Source organism: Python bivittatus, unplaced genomic scaffold (genome assembly GCF_059951505.1).
Source record: "Python bivittatus isolate LINGU-HERP-01145 unplaced genomic scaffold, Pbiv_v1 ctg000410_np1212, whole genome shotgun sequence".
Lineage (NCBI taxonomy): Eukaryota > Metazoa > Chordata > Lepidosauria > Squamata > Pythonidae > Python > Python bivittatus.
This window is the reverse complement of record NW_028277067.1, coordinates 4,392,141-4,406,205: the sequence shown is the minus strand read 5'-3', so window position 1 is coordinate 4,406,205 and position 14,065 is coordinate 4,392,141. Positions and strand designations below refer to the sequence as shown.

The 14,065-nt window shown below is 43.7% G+C and overlaps 1 protein-coding gene across 3 annotated transcripts in view; it reads left to right on the top strand.

Moving 5' to 3' along the window:
• The window catches only part of CACNB1 (calcium voltage-gated channel auxiliary subunit beta 1), a 61,559-nt gene extending 48,414 nt beyond the window's left edge, over positions 1-13,145 (top strand). For all 3 annotated transcript variants that reach the window (XM_025177623.2, XM_088143394.1, XM_088143392.1), the window contains 3 exons: positions 421-516; positions 1,389-1,574; positions 3,997-13,145. In XM_025177623.2, the coding sequence (XP_025033391.1) occupies positions 421-516; positions 1,389-1,574; positions 3,997-4,530 (816 nt within the window). In that variant the 3' untranslated portion in view covers positions 4,531-13,145. The remainder of the gene's footprint in view (positions 1-420; positions 517-1,388; positions 1,575-3,996) is intronic.
• Positions 13,146-14,065: the final 920 nt, after the last annotated feature.

Sequence of the window (14,065 nt, the reverse complement as noted above, 5' to 3'; positions counted from 1 at the left end):
CAGAGGTGTTATTTAAGATCTCAGGCAAAGACACAGTCATTTTTGCACAAGATACTAGGGAATGAATACAGGATTCAGAAGGCAAAACAATGCTCTATGAATCACTGCAATTCTATCCACTCTAAATCCGTACCTCATCTCCACAATGTGAAATGTAGCCTTCTTCCTGTGGCTATTTACTCTGATGAATAAAAATTCTGTATTCAGGGGAATAGCTCTTCCCTGTTTGTAAGTGTTTGTGCATTTGGACATCCTCTTCTGGAGGGGTTCCTCCAGAAGAAGGATGAGAGCAAGGATGAGAGCAAGAGTTCCTTGGAAGTATTCTCTCTTTTAATAGAGAGGACATTTTAATGTTCTGATCCTGTCTCCATTCTCCTTTTGGGCCCTAACATAACTTTCTCTCATTCTTTGCCCCAACAGGTGCTGCAAAGGTTGGTGAAATCTAGAGGTAAATCCCAAGCCAAGCACTTGAATGTTCAGATGGTGGCATCAGACAAATTGGCACAATGTCCCCCAGTAAGTCCTCATACTGGGTGCAGCATCCTAATGGCTGGGACTCCATCTGTTCTCTCCCTTCCTTCCAGATTCCCAATCCTGGTTATACCATGCAAATGGGGCATTCAGCCCTCTTCCCACCACCACCAGTTTGCCCTGCCCTTCTTCTATTTGTGGTGCCAAACTTCACGTTTCAGCCTATCCCGCGATATCCCATTGCTTAGCTAAGTCCTTGGTCCTTTCTTTGCACCATCCATCTCAGGCAATGCCAAATGCCTCTCTGAAAATAGTATCTTTGCCCATGCTTACAAAGTAAACCCTGTAGGGCAGGTATTGTGGCTCTTCTGTGCTCAGTATCATGCATAGCCTAGACTTTTCCAGTGATGCCCTCCAGAGATGATGGATTACAATTCCCAGTACACCTGACCAGCATGCTCATATGGGGGAAGGGCTGAACAAAACCATTTTTACCACTTGTGGAAAACAGCAAGATATATTTCCCCTTTTCTCTCTCGCAGAGTCCATTGCATTTGCAGCAGAATAGTTTTTCAATACAATAATGGGACAACATCCCTCATTGTATCTGAAGGATGCAGACAAGCTTAGGTGGTACTGAAAGACCATACTGCTCACACAGCTCTCCTCTTCAACTCTTTGCTGCTACCTCCCAGCATTTACTCTCTGGAAATTGGAGAAGATTGTGTTTTTAAAAACCTACTTCTATGTAATAATAATTCCAGCCCACTGGCTTCTCTCCATAAGACCTGCCTAGCTTCCTCCTTTCATTACTGCTGCCCCTGATATTCCATCCCTTTTTTATATTTTTTTTCTCTCTCTCTCTTTCTACTTCATTGGACCAAGTTACTCCCACTCTTCCTCCTGTTTCTCTGCAGGAAATGTTTGACATCATCCTGGATGAAAACCAGCTAGAAGATGCTTGTGAACACCTGGCCGAGTACCTGGAAGCCTACTGGAAGGCCACACATCCTCCTAGCAGCAATCCACCCAACCCACTGCTGACCCGCACCATGGCAACTGCTGCCCTGGCTGCGAGCCCTGCCCCGGTCTCCAACCTCCAGGTACAAGTGCTGACCTCCCTCAAGCGCAACCTGGGGTTCTGGGGCGGGAGGGGCAGCCTGGACCAGGGGCTGAGTGGAGCTATCCGGGTTGAGGAACATGAATTGTAGCTTTCTGGAAACACTGGGATGTTGCTCCAGAAAGAAGAAATAATGGAGGCCCACCAATAAGGCTCCCTCTTGCCCATAAAGGACTGTTGGTGCTGCTGTTCAATGAAGGTGATTGCTCTCTGTCTCTTCTCCTTCCGCTTTCTGCCTTACATTTCTCTGATAAATCTCTCTGCTAAAGACCTCTCCTCCTTTTCAAAACTTACACTGGTTTTGTTGAAAGGATGGCTTTGTCATGTTACCTATGTGTCTCCATCTTCCCCTGCCTTGGTCTTACAAGCAATACTTCCTGAGACACTGAGCTAAGAATGGTGGGTCTGGAGTTTAGGAAGATATTGTGGTTTAGTTTAATTATGAGTAAAATGGTATCAGAGAAGCCATAAAATCATTCATTTTCCTTCACTTTCTTGCCAGGCCATGCAGGAATTGACCAAATTTTCTGCAAATGTGTGTACATTAATGCAAAAGCTGGGTTACTATGCCACAAAGGTGCCCATGGTAGCCATTTTTTATCTGGATGAAGTTGCATTGCCATTCCCCTCCTCTCCCATGCTATTTTCCTATTCTATTTCTACACAGAATATAAGAATGTAGGCAAGGGCTGTACTCAGAAGGCCAGCTCTCCCCAATCTGATGCTCCTCAGATGTGTCAGCTTCAACTCAACAGCATGCTGGCTGAGAATTCTGTGAGTTGACCTTCAGCACATCTAGAAGGCACCATGCTGGGAGGAGCTTCAGTGGATTTAGATTATTTTAAAAAATCTGGAAAGGATGTGTGACTCTACCACTGCTGCCTCTCCAAATAATGTGCTGCCGAACAACCTAATCATTGTTGCAGCTCATCAAAACAAAGTCCTGTTCTAGCTTCTCATCAATCAGGACACAACTCAACCCCGAGCTATCAGAATCAGCACCCCATTTGGTCAGAATCAACACCCTCCAGATCACATTATTCAATGTCTTATCTTTTTTACTTCAACTAGGACCCTCATCTTTGCCAATTCACTTCCATTGTGACCCTAAGCTAGTTCACAGTTTGATAGCCAAACAGAGTAAACTCATCTCTGGCATAAGGCACATCAAATGTGTTTCTTTCTTGAAAATGTGAATTTGCACCATTATTATAACAGTCTACTTTTTCAGGGGTGAAGATGATCCATTCCACTCATTCAGAAACTGAGTTTTCCTTGTTTCAAATTGATGTTTGAGTACATGGTAGAAAAAGCCACATTCTTTTTATTTTAGAAAAGTGCAGGCTCTGAGGTGGTAAATGTACTATGCAGCTACTACTTAAGCTGATCCTCTGCCCAAATGGCCTCCTTTGCTTTTTTATGGCCCTGCATGATGAGACTCAATGGACTAGTGATGGTACTAATTTCCTATACAAATGGCATTGTGTGAGAACCTGACCAGAATCCAGGTAGTCCAGCAGAGCAGTACGCATTCAGTCTGATCTTCAGCTATGTGTGGCGATATCTAGCAGGTTCTCAAACTGGGTGATTAGCCTTTCTAATGTTATAGTAGCGATGGAAAAGTCTCATTTCTCCCTTTAAGAACTACGTGTGTGCATGTGCATGCCTGTCTGTCATGAGGAGTGAAATGTAGCCAAATTAGGAGGAAGAAGTGGTGGTCAACTTGTGAGAAAAATCCAATTGGAGGGCCAGAAAATTCTCACTCCTATTCACACATTAGTTCTGCACCACATGTCCAAAACTACATCCAAACAGCAATTTCTGACAACATGCCAGAGCTGACATCCCTCACTGAAGGTATTTCCCTTTCCAAATTGGTGATGCCATTCAGGGCAGGATTTGGGGGCAAAATTCTAGATCCTAATTTGGAGAGACAAAATACAGCATGGGATGGTTTGTTTCCTGTTAAAGTAAATGAAGTAATGCACATTATTGCCTAAAAATATACTTTAGACCATTAAGTCTGGAGTTTAAAATCAACCAGCTGCCCCACTGTTCCAAGTCTCCCCCCCCCACACCCCATTTCTTGGTTCCTCAGTTGTGCATCTTCTTTATTTCTTTGCAAGTTACTTTGACGTTAAGATGCATGGGGCTTTTCCTGTCCATCTGCTGGGGACAAAGAAGAAGAAATGCTGCCCAGAAAAATGGGCTGTCTTGGTTTGGGAAGAGGGAGGGAAAAAAGGCTGATTGCTTTCTTAAACCTGAGTGATTCGCAAGAGCAGAGTCCAAGAACGCCTCCTCCTAACCCATTGGGGATATTGCTGTGTGGTGGCTGCACTAACACTTGTCTTGTCTCTCTCTCCTGTTCGCTTGCATGGTGTGCGGTGCCTGCCTCTTTCAATCAGGGACCCTACTTGGTGCATGGGGAGGAGCCTCATGACCCTGAGCATCCTGGCCTCCACAGCTACGCAGGGCAGCCAGTGGGGCACGGCCAGATCCGTTCAGTGCCGCCTCCCTCTCACTTGGCTGCCCGAGGGCTTTCCCGGCAGGACACCTTTGATTCAGAGATGCCGGGCAGTCGTGATTCTGCTTACACCGATCCAGCGGATTCCTGCATGGACATTGAGACCGACCCTTATGAGGAGCCGGAGCCTCCTCGCCTGAGCCACCGTGAGAGGGTCTGGGAGGCTGAAGAACTGGAGCGTCGTCGCCACTTCCAGGGCCGCAGCCACCGCCCCCCCCAGTGCCAAGGCTCCCAGGAGGCCGAGGAGCCTGACCGACAAAACCACAACCGGCCTCTGCGCGGGCGGGGCAAAGGGCAGGAACGCTACTGCCAGGAGGAGGAAGAGGAGGAGGAAGAGGAGGAGGAGGAGGAGGAAGCTTTAGGTCATAACCACAACAGTGTGGAGGACTGGGGGCGTGATGGTTATATCCGTTAAGGCCCCAAGGGCAGGTTTTTATCCACCTAGGGAGAAGCTTCTTCCTGCTCAGACCTTTGGGGGTGGCAGCTGATGGCCACTGAGGGCAGAGGCTGTCCCTAAAAGATGGGTCTTCAGCCCCACAGGTGGAGCTTGATGGCTGTAGTGTTTGTACCCCCAAAGCCACGCCATCATTGGCCAGGCCTGTGAGTCAATGCCCCTCCTCCCTGCTCTTGTCTGGGGACTCCCTCCATTCCCCCTTTGCCATTTGTGCCAACAACGTCTCTGAGCATCCTCACCCTGCCAGCAGCACTGCCTGGGCCTTCCCACAAGATCATGAAGAATCACATCGACCTTAAATTCTTCTTTCTACTTCAGGACTGGGAGGGTGGGGAGAGAGTCCCTTGAGGACATGGAGAGGGAGAGGAGTGGTCTCCACTGGTGCCTAGGATTACCCCAAATGCTTGGGGAATGGCTGGGGTGGACAGCCGACCACAGACTGGCCCTTCTTAAGTCCTTCTTGCCTGACCCCAGCCAAAGCCAAGCAGCTTCTGGAGGAAGATGGCCTCCTTTCTTCTTTCAATTTAAGCTGTCGTAGATCTCTTCCTTTGCTATCTTATGGTGCTGCGCCAGCCCAGCCACTGTGGGGGAAGGGAGAAAAGGCAACTCTCAGTTTTTCTCCCAGGATTTGTTCATTGCCAGACCTTTTCCAGTGCCTACAAAAGAATTACAACACAAATCACCTTAAATCAGCCTTCCCCATTCTGACAACCTCCAGGCCTGTTGGATGACAACCTGCATAATTCCCAGCCAGCACGTCTGGAAGATGTCATGTTGGGGAAGGCTGCCTTAAATGCTTCAGCCCTCCACGTGCCTCTGCTCAGGGCCCTTCTGGATGTATTTTGCGTGCTGGATGGATTCTGATCATACAGAGTGCATGCATGTACGTGTGGTGTGTGCCATGCCTGGCAGAGAGAAAGGCTTTGACGTCCCTGACATTTGCTGTCTTGCTCTTAGTATACTGACTTTGGAAACCTCTTTCCAGCATGTGTGATAGTTTGGCCTGGGGCATTGGGCAGATAAAAGGCAGGGCTGCCCTCCCACCCCCCTGAACCCACAGGGAGGCAACGCCAGCCAGTCTCCTTTGCCTTTGCTGCAGGAGGTGCCTTCTCTCGTAGTGGAAAGCTTGAGTGTTGGCCCATCCTGCTGTCGCTTCTTTCTTTCTGAGGATTTCTTTTCCTAGGTGGACTTGGGAAACCAGCCTGTCTTTCTCTTCTTCTGATAATGTGCCAGATGAGTTGCAAGAAAAGCAACAAACACATGGTCTCTAGGACAGAAAATGAAAATAAGAGGAATTGTGGCAGGTCAGGCTGGAGTCCTAAGTCTGCCACTACTGATTCCTCCTGTGCAGGCCCAGAGACCTGCTGGATATACAGGACCAGGGATGATCACCAACCTATTATCTTGCTACAGTCCACAGTGGGAAATTTGTAGCTGCTTCTACCATTATCATTTGTGCTCCTCGTAGACTCCCTCTTACCCAGACCAGTTTTTTAAGGATGTTATTCTTGGGTCCAAATCTGCCTCCTGCCTCTAGACCCCAGGATCTTCCTTTCAAAAGATTTTAGCAGGTAAGGACTGTGACTTCATGGACACATCCATGTGGTTTACTTGGCAACAGTATGGAGGTAGTTTATTATTGTTGCCTTCTAGGAAGTTTTATTAAACTCTGCTTAACTTTTCTTGAGATCAGCTAGATTCTGTACTTACTTACACTTAAAAGGATTGTTCTTTACTAAGATTTGTTATTGTTGCATGGAACTGTAAGCAACACTTGTTATTTCTAAATAACACAGAGACCTCAGGAGTTTCCCTTCCCTCCTGTATAGATATTTCAGGCTTCTGGGCAAGCTTAGAAAAAAAGGTGCCACTGCTTTAAGAGTCCTGTTAATTTTAATGAGTAGATTCATTAAGACTTGCATGGAAGCCTGGAAAAAGGGGGCTACTTTAATGTATAGCAGAGAAGTGCTGTGCTCATGCTCCTGTGAGCACTGAAGCATTTGCATATCATTTCCAAAGGTTGCCCAGCCCTTGTTTATAAATCAGATGCCACAGGCTCCATTAGAATAGTGATTGTAAAAATATTCAGAAAAGGAAGACACTGGAAACTTGGTGATAATCGGAGGGACGAAAAGTGAAAAATGGCCAGACCCTTGGAACTGAGCAGCCTTCCTCCATGTGGTACCAAAGTTTAAGAATTCAGGGAGTCATAGCTCAACACAGCTGGAAATCTCCAAGTTGAGAAAGACTGGCATTAAACCTAACTCTTTCTTTGATGAAGCTGGTAAGATCTTGGCATATTCAACTGGCAGGAAAAAGGGAGGTCATTGTGGCATATAAATCCAGCCTACCTATTAATCCACCAAGGAAGTACAAGGAATTGAAATGGAAGAACACTGCTGCAAGGTATAGGAATAACTATTAACCAGAAATACAGGTTGGGGAAATGAGGCACAATTTTTGAATTTGTGATATCTTGCAATGATTGGTGGCTGATCCCGAGGACTTGATATCTTTCTGGTCCTTTTTGCTGTAGGGACTCAGTCAAAAAAAAGAAGGGAAAACAGATAATCCCCCCAGAGCTTTACTATTGGTTTGGTCCAGTTTTGTCATTTTCCCCCACCCTACCCTGGAAACTGAAGTTCTCTTTGGTTTACTGGTATCTTTGATTCCTTATTTTAAGCTGCTGCCCCTTTTTCCAGAGCTTTGCGCATCCACAGCACTTTAATGGATATCCTTTCTATCAGACACCACTGCTCCAAATACTGCTTTAAATTTTTTGCTCTGGGAACTTCAGCAGTCCTGGACTTCTTGATCTCTGATTGGATTTAATGACAATGGAGATAGGAATAGAATGTTTTGAGTTCTGTAGATCCAAATTAGCTTTCGGTTTCTCGCTTCTTACCATGCCTACAAAGTTCTCAGTGTGAAAGACAATAGAAGATCTGTTAGTCTACCTACATGTTCAAGTTTCTTCTGTGATGGATTTAGCATTTCTCTTTACTGCTACTTGGAGCTTCAGTGGAGATAAAAAGTTGCAGATTCATAAACTCTCTACCAATGAGTTGTTAACTCTTAAGCTGAGTTTGTTTCTTTGCAACAGACAAAACGATTACAAATGAGATTTAGACAAGAATATGTCAAATTATAAGATTATTTTAAGAGAGTGTATTTTATATTATTTATTCTAGCGTTCCTTAGGATAAAATTACTTGGCCAAATTTCTAATGAATGATTTCACCAAAAGACTTGTAACAGGAATTTCTGGGGGAAAAAATGGGGTGGTGGTGGAGATATTTTTAAGAATACACTGTTGAACTTTCAAATAATTAAGCCTGGTCATCTTCATCCCCTACCTATTTGCATCTCTTGGTTTTATTCTCCTCTGGGTTGCTTTGTTGTTTAATTTAAGCGGGGAGCAAAAGAGAAAGGTTATTGTCAATAGAATATAAATTTTATTAAGTCTTTGCCTCATTATACAACTGGTTCTTCAGTGCTCCAATAATCCAAACCCATCATTATCATGGGAATAAAACTATTTTCTAAAATGCTATCTCTCTGAAACCTTTATTGTGTTCAGTGAGGAATAATAAAAAATATCATATCCCTAAATCATAAATATTAAAGAGAGGAATAAAGAATACTGAGATGCTGTTTGCATGCAATTGTGTAAAAAGAAATCTTTGCAAAAACCTTGCATCTAAAAATGTGGAAGCCTCAATGTAGCTAGAAACCCAAAGCTACTATAACCCAAGTGGATTCCTTAGCAATAAGAATTTGTCCTCTGAATAGCTGGTCTGCAGGAACTTTGAACAAGGTGGGTACACACATTCTACCCAAGACATGAGAGGCAAAGGACTGCGATGAAAAGAGACATTTTAAAACAATGGCCTCTTCCAGGGAGCTACTTTAACCTGCTTTCTTCCAGTCTAATAAAAGTAGGCCAGTATAATCTGCTCTGTCTTGAAAACAGCTGATTTCTGTTATGCCTCAGTAAAAGGGTCAGAAGATGGTGTCCTTACAGTTTTAATGCAGGACTAGTTAAGGGCAGTAATAAATAGCTGCTTTTCCCCTTCCTTCCAGGCTTCCCACTGCCACTTGAGAGTTAGGAAAAACATCCACCAATTGCCTTCCTTAATGTGGTAGATTGGAGCTGGGGGATGGGAGCCTGTGAATCAGAGACTTGGCACCCTTCCTCCCACAGAAGCTGTTAGAGCTACATTGACAGTTTAACAAGCATACCGAAAATAAAATAAATGCCTTGCAGTGCTGTCACTTTGGCTAATTCTGAACATGTGTCTAGTGCTATTCTGGGACAGTGGTAGACACATGTCCCAAAACAAAAAGGTTGGTAGGTAAGTTGGCACAGTACAGGGGTGGGAGCACAAGGAAAGTGCCAGTTGAGCTCCATCTCACTTCACCCACTACCCAGATGGCCTTTTTTGACAGATTGCCATGCAGATTAGCAGCAAAATCACAATAATTGATGTCCACTGCCGTACCCAACTGGAACCACGGTGGATCTTAACTGTCCATCTTCATACTGATTTTGCTGCTGCTGCTGTTGCTGCTGCTCCATTCCTGTTTTTTAAAGAGTTTTTTTTTTTTTTTTTAAAAAGAGCACTCTAGTGCTATCTGCAAGAGCACTGGACATACGTTTTGGAAGTGGTCTAGCATCATTTCGCAAGAACTGTGAACATGTGTTAATAAGCCTGTGAGATCTGACTTGTGCTTCAGCATTCTGCAGGCAGGCGTTGTGAGGGCAGCTACCTATGGAAGCTGGGTATCATGCCAGTCCAACAGCACAAACCAAAATGGTCAGGATGGGCAGCAAACAGAAAGGAGGTGATATGTATGGTACAGCCAATAGGTGCTGATCACCTCCCAACCGAACTGTGTCATCACGATGGTTGCTCCTGAAACACCAGAAATCTTGCATAAAGCAAGCCTTGTAATAGGAGAAGATGGAAAACACCATTTTAATATTGGATCAACAAAATCTAAAGTTAGGCTGCCTCAACTATGGGCTGGGAATGAGTCAGGGACAGTGCTGTGAGAACATAATGCCTCTCTCTTTCTCTTTCCCTCCTCCCCAGCTTGTGGCTGGTACACAAAGATTGCAACAAGCTATAGTGTAATGGCCTTGGTATAGGGCTAGCATGTTATGTGAATCTAGCTAATTGTGGCTTACTCAAAATTCCATGGTTAAGCAAACCGCAGTTTACATTGACATCTTACAAAGTCATTGATTGGTACTCTGGAAGTATGAAAATTACAGGGGATTTGGCTTCTTTAGCAATTGTTTATTTTCTTTGGGATTCGATGGCCCTCCTCATTCTGACTCTGCTGAATAGCACAATGGGATTCCAGTTGAGAGAACTCACGGCCCATCCTTCTTCTCTGCCTCTCACATGTGAACACTGATGAGAAGGCAGAAGTGTGTGTGTATATATAAAATTAGAATTTTTAAATGCAATAAAAGTATAAAAAATTTTTAAAAAGAAAAAGATTGGAAAACAAAGTGAAAGAAAAGAAAAGAGAGAGAAAATATAGAATTATGACTTCTGCCCTTCTTTCTATTGAGTAGTTGCCATCTTACTCTTTCCCCTCCTTTAACTCTTTTTAATCTCCAAATCCATAAATCATCAATTCAGTCTTCTGTCAACAAAAAGTCCATATAAGGTTTCCAATCTTTCAAAAAAGTCTTCGTAATTTTTTCCCTGACCAGAAGGCACAACTGTTCAATGCATCAATAACCTGGTTTGCAGTTCCTAACAGCCAGCAAATCTCAAAGAGTGGTGCAACCAAGTTTATGCATTATGTTAAACCATTGCTTGTTTCACCATGATTTTTTGAGTAAGCTATAATTGGGTTCATATAACATGATAAGCAATAAACCATAGTTTACACATTGTTATGGCTGGGTTCAGTAAACCAAAACTGAATAAACCACAGTATATTTTAATGGAATGAGTGAACCTGCTGCAGAGATTTTATTCTGGATTGTCCACTTTATTAGGATTACAACAACAACAACGCTGCCACAATAAGGTCCAAAGGGAATTTCAAGGCATGGATCTCTCGTCCATTCCCCAACTCCTCCTCCTAGTAATGGAGAGATGGCGGAGGGTTTTCCCCCCTCTTCGGTGTTTTAACAGCCATTTTTTTACTATATTGAATGATTATGACGAAGCCCACAGAGACATTGCCATACCTTATCACCATCACCCTCATCTTATCTGCAAATCTTTCAACATCTGAAAGAATAGGAGCGGCCCTGCTATTAGTGAGATAGCAACCTCAGGCAGTAATGCTGAAAGCTGAGGAAACAGCCATGAGCTATACCAAAAAAGGCGACGTGTGCCGTTTTCTGTGGCCAGAGCGGCTGCGAACAGTTCACTGAGTCCCAAGCATCTTGCAACTTCAAGTGGGGTAGAAGAGGCTGCTCCATTTCCAGCATTTACTGTAAGATTCAAAGCTAGGCAGCTTCTGTGAATAAATTGGAGTGAGCAGTGAAGTGCCATTTGCCTCAATTCCACAGATTTTGCACCAGCCCTGGAGAGAAGGCAATATCCTAAGGGCATTTCCTCACTGCTGAGTTGATGTGCTACCCACTCACCCTTGAGTCAGTAGAAAGAGGTGCCAGTGACATGGCACTGGCTGTCCCATTGCCCATTGCCAATCCCTATTCTGCATCTATTGTTCCCTATCACTGCAGTCCCCTGACTTCTCTTCATGGTAATATACTGGGTGACAGAGCCTAACAGAGTTTATCCACCTTGGGGCTGCCTTTGGATGGTGTTGGAATAAGGCAGAAAACATTACTTTTAACATCAGTACAGCTAAGGATGATTTAAGTCTGTCACCACCACGGGTTGGGGACAAGATTAATGAAACGTCACAAGTCCAGCAGAAGAAAAAAGTTGTTGCTGGGGTCTGTTTATGCCATGGTTAGGTGCAAGTGGGGAAGAACCCATAGGCCTGTTCAGATTACATACTGAACCAAACTGCCTAGTTGCATTGAGTATGAATCCAGCCCCTTCCCTTAGTTAATGGTTCAGGTTAGCCTGTAATCCAGGGGTGTCCATGGGTCGGGGAGGGGGGTAAGAAAAAGTCAAGATGGCAACTGCAACTGAACGCTTGAAGAACCACCCCTTTTTAACATGCATCACACATTTTTAATACATCCCCTTATAATGGGTGCCCCTTATCAACTCAGCAAATCAAGTTGAGTAAACCACGCCTGGTTGAACCATGGGAGAACATTGTTTAATTCAGCCATATTATCCACTCATACAGTCCTCTCCACATATCTGAGAACTTTTCACAGATGATTCACATATGTATACAGGTGTGATGAAATGTATCTACGAGGAGGAGAGTGATGTGGGAGATCAAGGAGGGAGGGGTTGCATTCCAGAAGGGGACCAAAGGGAAGAGACAGTACAGTCCTGAAGGGGAGTGTGGGAAGCGAAAGAGGTTCAGGAGAGCCACTTCCTAGAATCTCCCAGGGTATATCCACTAGTTCCTGTAATATAGATTTAGTTTGGCAAGATGCTGTCTGTCTTCTGTGTAAGCAAATAAAGGAACTACACTTGACTGGACTGTCTCACTGTTGTTCTTGGGCTGGGCCTGACAATAGGCATGTGTAGGACTCTACAATCAAGGCATAGCCAACACAGTGTTACCATCCTGTCCCATAAGGCACGGATTGTGGACTAAGAAACAGAAATGAGGTAGGAACCCTTCTCTCCATTAAATTATGCTGAAACTGAGGACAGATATTCCTGTGGTCAGTCTAGTTTCAAAGACAAATGAGGAGCGTAGGAGAAACTGAATGGCAGAGCTCATATAGTGCACAGATCTGAATAAAAGGCAAAACTTGCAAGATTATGGACAATTACTACCCACAACCCTCGGAAGAGCCCCTACTTCATCAAGACCAGATAACACTGACAGTTGCTTGTCAGGGATGGATAAGGTCTTCTTGGTGTACCCTTCTTCTTGGAATTTATTGAAGCATCAAGAAGAGTGGGCCCTTCACGCATGAAACATGGCCAAAATAATGATTGTACAAGATTTGAAAGATAGATTAGATCTACACCTGATTTGCAGCCATTTGTCCACATTTGAATTAGTCTTTTTTTGCCTGAGGAACAAGGACTTTTAAGCAATATCTGCGGGGTAGATTTGTTTGGTGTTGCTCCAGAAGACAAGATTTAAAAATGGATTTAAATTAAAGGGAAGCAGACTGGATATCAGTATAATTTCCTAATTACAAGAGCTGCTTAACAATGGAACAGAGAGCCTCAGCAGGTGGTAGACTCTCCTTCACTGGAAGAATTTACTGCTAGATGATCTCCTGTTGGGGCTCCTGTAATAGCCAATCCCTATCTTCATTGATCTCTAGCATCACTTCTAACCCTTACAATGATTCTGTGGGTGTAGTCAAATTATCTTTTGGGGGGGGGGAGTTAAATGATTAAAGACACACATTTCCAAAGATTTTTTCTTTTAATTTTATATGTAAACTGTCCATATTGTTAAATGCTAATTTAGATCACAAGATCTATATTTTTAAAACACCAAAAGATAAATTTGATGTATGTATTTTATGTCTGCATTGTTATGTTGTTATCACTAGGCTTTTGTTTGTTTAATAAAACACATTAAAAAAAAAAAAAAGCCTTGATTTTTCCATGCCAGGAGAATTTTTGCAATGCAAAGACAAGCTTGTCCTGCAAAGGAAACGTGGACAAAGAATATGCTATATTTTCTCTATTTTAAAAATGTATTTCATATGTTTATCTCCCACCTTTTCTTCCCTCATCAGATTCAAGTTGCAACTCTTAGGATTTTCAGCAGACCCAAACCTGCTTGCCTTCAGCAATATAGCTGCACGTTGCTCTTCACAGCATTCATAGCATGTGGTCTGCCCCTGAATTTCCAACCATCAGTCCAGCAAAAATCAGTTTAGTCAAGTCACACCCTTTTAAACTCAAAACTCACTGTTGAGTTGTGTATGGAAGTCTTCTGTAAGCAGCGGAACTGGGTTTAAGCGTTCAGAATCATGAGCAGGACGCACTACTCGCATACTATATTTCAGCTCCCCTTGGTGTTCACTATTAAGTATTGCAGCTCTACATCACAGATTGGTTACATATGTTGGTATGTGTGTGTGGGGGTGTGTGTGTGTATGATATATGTTGTCGAAAAGTGCTTTTCTTTATAGATTTCAGGAGGCTTAAAGATGCAAGTTTCCTAGTCAAAAGATTTCCTGCAATTATTCCTTCTTTTCCTTGTTGGGAGATATTTTACGGTGAGAAAAAAGGCTTGGAAGAAGCAGAGGGAAAACATGGAAGGGTTACCAATGGAAGTTAATGATGTCCAGATAACTCATTCCCTGGTAAATTCTACGAATGTAATGGTATGTGGGAGGGATAGCCACAGAGTGGGCAACCGGCATGTAAAAGGTATCTCAGCCCACAGAAGGAGG